Source organism: Poecilia latipinna, unplaced genomic scaffold (assembly GCF_001443285.1).
Source record: "Poecilia latipinna isolate Pla-1442-1.1 unplaced genomic scaffold, P_latipinna-1.0 Scaffold2272, whole genome shotgun sequence".
NCBI classification, from domain to species: domain Eukaryota; kingdom Metazoa; phylum Chordata; class Actinopteri; order Cyprinodontiformes; family Poeciliidae; genus Poecilia; species Poecilia latipinna.
The window spans coordinates 139867-147551 of record NW_015114888.1 but is presented as its reverse complement, the minus strand read 5'-3'; the positions used below and the strand labels follow the sequence as shown (position 1 = coordinate 147551).

The window sequence follows — 7685 nt, the reverse complement described above, 5'->3', positions numbered from 1 at the left end:
TTCTTACTATTATATTAATCTAAGTTTAAAGGTCAAGAGGTCAAGAGGTCAACCTCCTCCCTGTCACCCACAATCCCCAAACCTTTCTGTTTTTCTGTTGGTGTCAAATGTTTGTGCTGCAAATATTTAAATCAAACAACTTTGGTATCAATCAACTCTGCTGTTTGTGCAACAGTCATAGGACGGCTGGTCGACCTCTGATGACCTCTGATGACCTCTGATGACCTCTGATGACCTCTGGAAACGTTTTTTTAATATCTCTGAAATGACAGCGGCACAAACAGAAATATTTGCAGCACAAACGTTTGACACCAATTTCCTTAGTTTGGGGAAACGATGGAAACGTCACTCACAAAACCACCGGCGGGATGAGCAGAGAGTCGCTGCTGCTAGTCTGCAGGGAAGGAAAACGCTTCACCAGTTCAAAACCCAGCATGGACAGCAGGTTCTGTCAGACAGAGGTTCTGACAGAACCTTCATCAGAACCTCCGGCAGGTTCTGATGAAGGTTCTGAAGGTTCTGCTGGTTCTGATTATTCTGTTGGTTCTCATTGTTTTGTTGGTTCTGCTGGTTCTGGAGGCTCGACCCGGATCAGCCCCTCGGTTCTGGTTTCTGAGGAAGTGTGAATGGAAGGCCTTTTTATAGTTTGTGAAAGTGGCGCCCCCGCTGGGCCGGAAGCAGCAGCAGCTCAGCTGCTGCTGAATCGTCTCACTTCTTCATTTCCAGCCGACGGAGACGCAGATCGGTGAGTTCTTCAGATTCTGCTACCAACAAAAACACTTAAACCAGATTCAGTCGCTGAAATCAGGGAAACGTGAAGCTTTGTTATCTTCATTTATTCAAACTTCTCCAGATTTAGATTCAAAATGTTTTTATTTAATCCAGAAGTTTGTCTCTGAAGGGAAATGAAGCAGATTTTTAATGAAACAAGTCAATCTGCTTTGGATAAAACCTTTAAAAATGGATCATCTATCCACATCCTGTCAGATAATCAACAGAATCAAAACTTGTTCTCATGTTTCTGATGCTTTGTCTTGATGAGGACGGTCTCTCTAGCGCCCCCCACAGGCTCACTCCTTTCCCTTCCAGAGACCCGAACCTGAATCTGCGGGGTGTGAATACTTTCAGCTCACCGACCAGCAGCAGACCCAGATGTCCCGCTCAGTGCTGCCCCTGCTGGTCACTCTGAGTCCGGCTCTTCTCTTCCTGCTGCTCCCTCGCGGCTCCGTGACGCAACAGGAACTGTGGAAGGACTACAAATATGGCCGCCACGGCGCCGAGCTGCTGCCGCGCAACTGCAGCTGGAGATGCATGGTGTTCACCCTGCAGTGGCCGGGGGGTTTCTGCCAGGTGCGTGACGTCATCATCATCATCATCACTGTAATCTGAGCTCTTTCAGGTTCCCAAACACAGAATCAGAAATAAAGAAGGAAAGCAGGAAGGACAAATCAAAGAAAGAAAAACAAACTGATCTGATGATGAATTAGAGACTGAATTCAGATTCTCCTTGAGAAAAGATGAAACATTCACGATGTCAGAAAGATTTCCCATTTATTTCATATTAATCCTACTGAGAAAAGCTTTCAGTGAAATTAGGACTTAATTATCTGTGAGGTCAGACACTGATGCGGGACAAGAAGGTTGACTATAGGAGGTTCCTCATGTTGTCAGAAACCTGAGATTTCTGCTAACGTCCCGTCTCTGTTTGTTTCCATCAGTCTTTGTACAAAGAGACTCAGTGCACGATTCCTGAGAACATCAGCAGCTGGACCATCCACGGCCTCTGGTACCAATCCTTCAGCTACCAACTGATTCATTTCCTGTCTGTTGCTTTATGAATGAATGGGTTTAAAAATGATCTGTCGGTCAGGACGCTCCAAAGGGAGCTGATGTTCCTGTTTGCTCGATTCCAGGCCTCTCCACGCCTTCTCCTGCTGCACCTGCTGGCCCATCTTCCTCTCTGACCTCCAGGTGATTCCCAGATTTCCTCCAAACATCGCCCTCTACAGGAAGAGGGCGATGTTTCTGTAAAACTTCTGATTTCTGTTTCAGGAGGTGGAGGAGGAGCTGATGGAGTTCTGGCCATCGCTCCTGAAAACCAAACCTTACTTCCATTTCTGGTACGCTGCGCGCTTCTGTAATTCCACTTCCTGTCTGAAGGAGGCGGAGTTTCTGTAGTTCCTGTCTCCTCCTGTAGAGGGCGGTGTCATGCAGCTTTACCCATTAAATATTCCTCTTAAATTTTAATTATTGTTTATTGTTCAGACTTTGACTTTCTGTTGTAAATACAGGAAACATGAAATAAATGTATTTTACTTTAATGCAGTTTATTTTCGAAGTGCTGATCCTCAATAAAACTTTTTGTAAATTAACAGATCAAATTTTCATTCAGTTCCCATAAACGCAGCAAAGCCGGATTATAATTTTTGCCTCATTCTTTTTTGTTTATATGCTTGAAATGAAGATTTCCTCATTGTTTCATGAAATATGAGTGAATATTTCCAATTAATTTCATTATTTATATTGATCCAACTAAACTGAACATCCCTTGGTTTGTGATCTGATATTTTTTATCTAATTACTGCGGAGTTAATTAATAACTCCTCAGTTTTTATGTCATAGTCTTTTACAGTATACTACTACTAGTACTGGTTTTATTCTTCTTTATAACATGTTGTAAACACTGTAAGAACTTTTTTGTGTCAACTTTACGGGGCACTAAAGGCTGCTTCTATTCTATGATCTGATTGGTGTGGCAGGAAGGAGGAGTGGCTGAAACACGGCTCTTGCGCTGCGTGTGTTGAAGGATTCAACTCTCCTCTGAAATATTTCCAGATCTGCCTGAAGCTGCGCCATCACTTTGATCTCTACAAGTGAGCGTTACTGCAGCGCCCCTTGTGGCCACCATGCAGATTTCACTGGCAGGCTCATTTTAGCGATAAAATAAAAAAAAATAAAACGTTCATAAATGTTTCACACATTTTCTCTGAAATGATGAAGTTAAATAATGAGACAGTTTGTTTTGTGCTGCAGGATGCTGGCGGAAGCAGGAATCACTCCGTCCTGCGACCGACTCTATAAGGTAAAAGTCCAACATTAACCCGCATAAAATTTAAAAAGATTTTGCAGAGAGAAAAAAAAAAAAAAAGGTTTGATTATTAAATTTTAAAATGTAATAATCTTTTTCTCCTTTGGAGCTGATTTATGTTTTGCCTTCAAGATGAAAAACGTTTGACAAAAAGCAACAGTTTTATTCTCTATGTCTAGAATTAATGTTATTAGGATTTGGACCATTGTAATGGTTTTTACTGTTTCAATGTCTGCGGCAGGCTGCAGCTTTACTGTTTTGTTGGTTCTGGTTCCGTCTGTCCCTCTCTGGTCCAGGTTGCAGAGCTGCAGCAGGTCCTGCTGCCGCATGTCGGACACAGACATGAGATCCAGTGCGTCAAAGACCAGCAGGTGATTCACTGCAGCGCCTCACTTTCAGAGGAAACCTGCTGAATCATCACAAATATCCAAACAGAATCAGCAGATCCTCGGCTTTTTTCACGCTGATGCAGTTTTGTGCGTTTATTGCAAATTTTCCGCAGAAATGGTCAAAAACTTTGGTTTTTAGCGATGCTAACTCCAACCAGCAGGGGGCAGCATTTCTCACCTTCACTCCACTGCTGAGCTTAATGTCAAGTTATGACAAAAAGTCGAATTTATCGTCATTCACAGGAGCAAATATTACAAAACTAGTTTTTATATTGGCAACACAAAATCAGAGACTTTAATGTGAAAATAAAAATCAAACCGAAATTATTTTTATTACGGCTTGAACTGATCAAATGCAGCCGATTAACAGCAGTTTGGTTCATCGATACTTCAGAACGTTTATGATGACCCACAGAGGAACCGGGTCAGAGGAACCGGGTCAGAGGAACCGGGTCAGAGGAACCGGGTCCTTTGGATCTGCAGCAGAACTTTGTTCTCCAGAACCTTCCACTAACATTAGCAGCTAATTGGACCGGATCCTCAGCACATCTCATAAAACCCGCCGCTGACCCAGTCCGGTTCCAGAACCGCTGGTCCAACTGGGTCCTTCAGCGATCCGGCTACCATGGTGACAAGTTAGAAACACTTGCAGTTGTTTTTCCAGTGATGTGCGGGTCGTTTAAGGTCCAAAAGAACAAACGGAACCACCAGCTGGTGTTGGTTAAACAGCCACGATGAAATTCTCCTGATTGGTCCAATCAGTTCCGGTTCTGCTGGGTTCTTCTGAAAGACTTTAGTTTCTTTTAGTTCAGAAACTAAACTCCGGTTCTGAACAGAGTTTAGTTTCAGAACATGGAGTTCAGAACCTCAAGAATGATCTGACAGGAAGCAGAACCTCAGCAGAACCTCAGCAGAACTTCAGCAGAACCTCAGCAGAACCTCAGCAGAACTTCAGCAGAACCTCAGCAGAACTTCAGCAGAACCTCAGTAGAACTTCAGCAGAACCTCAGCAGAACCTCAGCAGAACGTCAGCAGAACCTCAGCAGAACCTCAGTAGAATCTCAGCAGAACCTCAGCAGAACGTCAGCAGAACCTCAGCAGAACTTCAGCAGAACCTCAGCAGAACGTCAGCAGAACCTCAGCAGAACCTCAGCAGAACTTCAGCAGAACCTCAGCAGAACGTCAGCAGAACCTCAGCAGAACGTCAGCAGAACCTCAGCAGAACGTCAGCAGAACCTCAGCAGAACTCCTTTAAGCAACTGAAACAAAGATTTCCTCCAACAGAATCAGAACCAGTTCAGTGTAAAGATGAACAGAATCTGAATCTTTCTTCTTTTCCTGCAGGACAGGCAGGTTCTGTTCCAGGTGAAGGTCCAGTTGACCCAGAACCTGACCGTCGGCTGTAGTCACCATGGAGACGGCGGTCTGGGCCCCGGACTCCAGCCCTCTCTGGGCCACCCCTGCCCTCCGGACGCTCCGCTCTACTACCTCCCCATCAACCACCAGGAGCCATGGCGGCCCTGCGGCTGACCCGGCCCGGCCCGACATGTCCTGCTCTGCTTTCCCTCCAGCTCGGACTCGGAACCGTCCAAATCGATGTTTGTTTTAGCTGTTAAATCTAATAAAAGGATCCAACAGTCCGGTCCAGTTTTCTGACAGAACCTCAGAACACGCTTCGGTTCTGATCCGACGGCTCACATCCAAACCCAATAAATTCTGATTCTCCTTCATGGTGAGAAAATGTGGAGCAAACAGGCTTCCTGTAGGGGGCGCCACAGCCTCAGCCTACTTTGTGCTCTCGGTCCGGTCCGGTCCGGTTTAGGCAGGATCAGGTCGAATCGCTTCCTTTATGATCCTCCTAATAACTCTGTTACCTTCAGTTCTGGTGAAAATGCTGAATGTAAAAATATAGCAAAGACGTTTTATTTCGGTTAGAAATTGGCCTCTGTCTCTTTAAGAAGCACAGCGACGCTCCTCCATGATGCCGTTTTTCTGCTTTTATTTAACGACCTGAACAAACGTTTGATTTTGACTTTAGCTCATTAGTTTATCTAGTTTAGTCTCGGTTCCAGTTTTAGTCTTTTAGTGATTTACAGAATTACATTCCAGGAGAAAGACTGAAATAAAAATTATAGAAATATTTGCAACAATATCCCAGAATCAGAAAGTGTTAATTTATAGCAAACGTAGGGAAGAACAAAAGACGAGTAACTTTGACAGGTTAGTAAACGTGAAGTTCTGAGATTTACGCAGAAAATTTAAGGTCTTTCAAATAATAATAATAATAATAATAATAAGTTATATTTAAAGTTTTCCTCCTCCTGAGTTTGGCTGATGTTCCGCCATCTGCTGGTGAAACCTGGAACAACAGAAAGACAGACCACCTGTTCTGGGTTCATCACAGGTTCAGTTCGTTTTCATTTGTATTTCAGATAAAACTCGTCATTCATTTCCAGTTTTAATTATTTCTTTATCTTGGATGAAGCCTGAAAAAGGGGTGGGAATACTTTGCCCTGCTCTCCATCAGAACCCTTCCGACCCGCTTCCTTCAGAACCACGTTTCACTCTGGAATGTTGACTTCCTTTAACCAGTGAAACTGAAGTTAAATTGTTTCGAGATTAAAAGATCAGCCGTCGACATATTTAATAACTAATTCTTGGGGTGTGCCAACTTCATCCAGGTGATTTCTGAGTGAAACACCAAACCTGAACAGTGAACAGTTCATTTCCCCAGAGATTCAACCGGAGACTTCAGACGTCAACATGTGAATATTTATTAATAAACTGAATATCTGACCTGTGCTAACTTTTTCACATGAATGTAAATCCCTTCTGACCAGGGAACACCTGGACACTGATAGGAAGTTCCCCAGGTGGGAACTACAGGAGCAGACCAGCTTCTGTGGTTCTCCAGCATGAAGCTGTGGATCTCCTGGAAAACCTGGAGATCCTGGATCAGGAAGCAGAGGAAGCCGGACCAGTTCACAGTTTATTGATGTGACACGTTTGGTTGGGATCCAGAAATCAAAGACCTGACAGATCATGAAAGCACTAAAAGCAGAACAGAACGAGAGCGGAGCGTCCGGGGCCGGCGGCCCTCAGTGCTCCAGGCGGCCCAGGAACCGCAGGTTGAGAATCTTCAGCTGGTCGTCCAGCTCCATGCGGACGATGCCGTCGTCTCCGTCGATGCTCAGCAGGATCCCTGTGGCCTCGCGGTCCTCCCCCAGGATCACCTTCACCTGGAAAACAGGACGGAGTCAGCTCCGCCGCCTTTAACCACGGCAGCGGCAGAGGAAGAGCGAGGCCCAGGTCCGGTTCTGGTCCGGTCCTGGTGGACTCACCTTGTTGTTCTTGGTCGGGGTGACGGGCTCCAGATGGTCGCTGCTGACGCTCACCACCTTCTCAGAGTCCTGCATGAACACGGAGCACATCCCACCCTGCAGACACGAGGTTCGGTTAGCAACCGGGCCGGTTCTGGGCCGGTACCGGGCCGACACGGGGCCTGACACGGGCCACACTCCAAAACAAACATTAATCCCATTTTCCCTCAACATGAGGGCCGGATCTACTGTGAGAGCCTAGCCTTGCCACCCCTGTTGCCACCCCAGCTGGCGACTATGAATTCAATAAATAGTTATGGAAAATCGGACATTAAGCGCATGAAACTCTTTTTTCCGATAACATTGAATGCACCTTAATGTAACCTGACACCTGAGTAGCGGGAAGCGAGAGGACAGAGGCAGCAGCATTGATATGGATGGATATATATTACTGGACCGGACATGACGTGCGCCATTGCTGTCCTTTGGTCAGGAAAATACTACAATCACGCAAAGAATCTGAAAAATGGACGAAGTGTTTAGCGGTTAATTCAACCCTATGACAGCCATAGATAACAAGGTTCAAGAGTTTCACATTTCACAGGTGAGGAAAAAGTTTTAATTTAAAGAAAACACTGAACAAGTGAGCAGTGGGTCAGTTATGCTAGCCTAACTGTTGTTAGCCCGCTATTGACTTTGATAGCCTTAGCATGTGCTGCGCAGTTCGGTGTGTTTTGGTTCCGTTAGCACTAAACAACCCACCAAGTCATCAGTAGAGCAGCTGTTTAAATCAGCTAATCAACCCCCGCTGTGTTCAGGCGAAAACTTATTAATAATGATAATATAGACATTAAGCCTGACAGCATAATGTAACAGACTGGATGTTCA

General features: G+C 45.0%; 2 protein-coding genes across 8 annotated transcripts in view; one reads left to right on the top strand and one right to left on the bottom strand.

Annotated features, from left to right (window-relative positions):
* Positions 1-558: 558 nt before the first annotated feature.
* rnaset2l (ribonuclease T2, like) lies at positions 559-5202 on the top strand. 5 transcript variants are annotated; one of them, XM_015018431.1, is made up of 9 exons: positions 559-745; positions 1147-1350; positions 1719-1786; positions 1914-1971; positions 2053-2120; positions 2760-2873; positions 3034-3082; positions 3385-3459; positions 4822-5202. In XM_015018431.1, the coding sequence occupies exons 2-9, from the start codon at positions 1153-1155 to the stop codon at positions 5005-5007; spliced, it is 816 nt and encodes a 271-aa protein (XP_014873917.1). In that variant the 5' UTR covers positions 559-745; positions 1147-1152; the 3' UTR covers positions 5008-5202. The 5 variants fall into 5 exon arrangements, with proteins under 5 accessions (XP_014873917.1, XP_014873916.1, XP_014873914.1 ...); XM_015018430.1 differs by having other exon boundaries at positions 1129-1350; XM_015018428.1 differs by having other exon boundaries at positions 1090-1350.
* A 1029-nt stretch (positions 5203-6231) lies between these two features.
* The window catches only part of supt5h (SPT5 homolog, DSIF elongation factor subunit), a 29091-nt gene continuing 27637 nt past the window's right edge, over positions 6232-7685 (bottom strand). For all 3 annotated transcript variants that reach the window (XM_015018427.1, XM_015018426.1, XM_015018425.1), the window contains 2 exons: positions 6819-6914; positions 6232-6716 (listed from right to left, as the gene is read on the bottom strand). In XM_015018427.1, the coding sequence (XP_014873913.1) occupies positions 6576-6716; positions 6819-6914 (237 nt within the window). In that variant the 3' untranslated portion in view covers positions 6232-6575. The remainder of the gene's footprint in view (positions 6717-6818; positions 6915-7685) is intronic.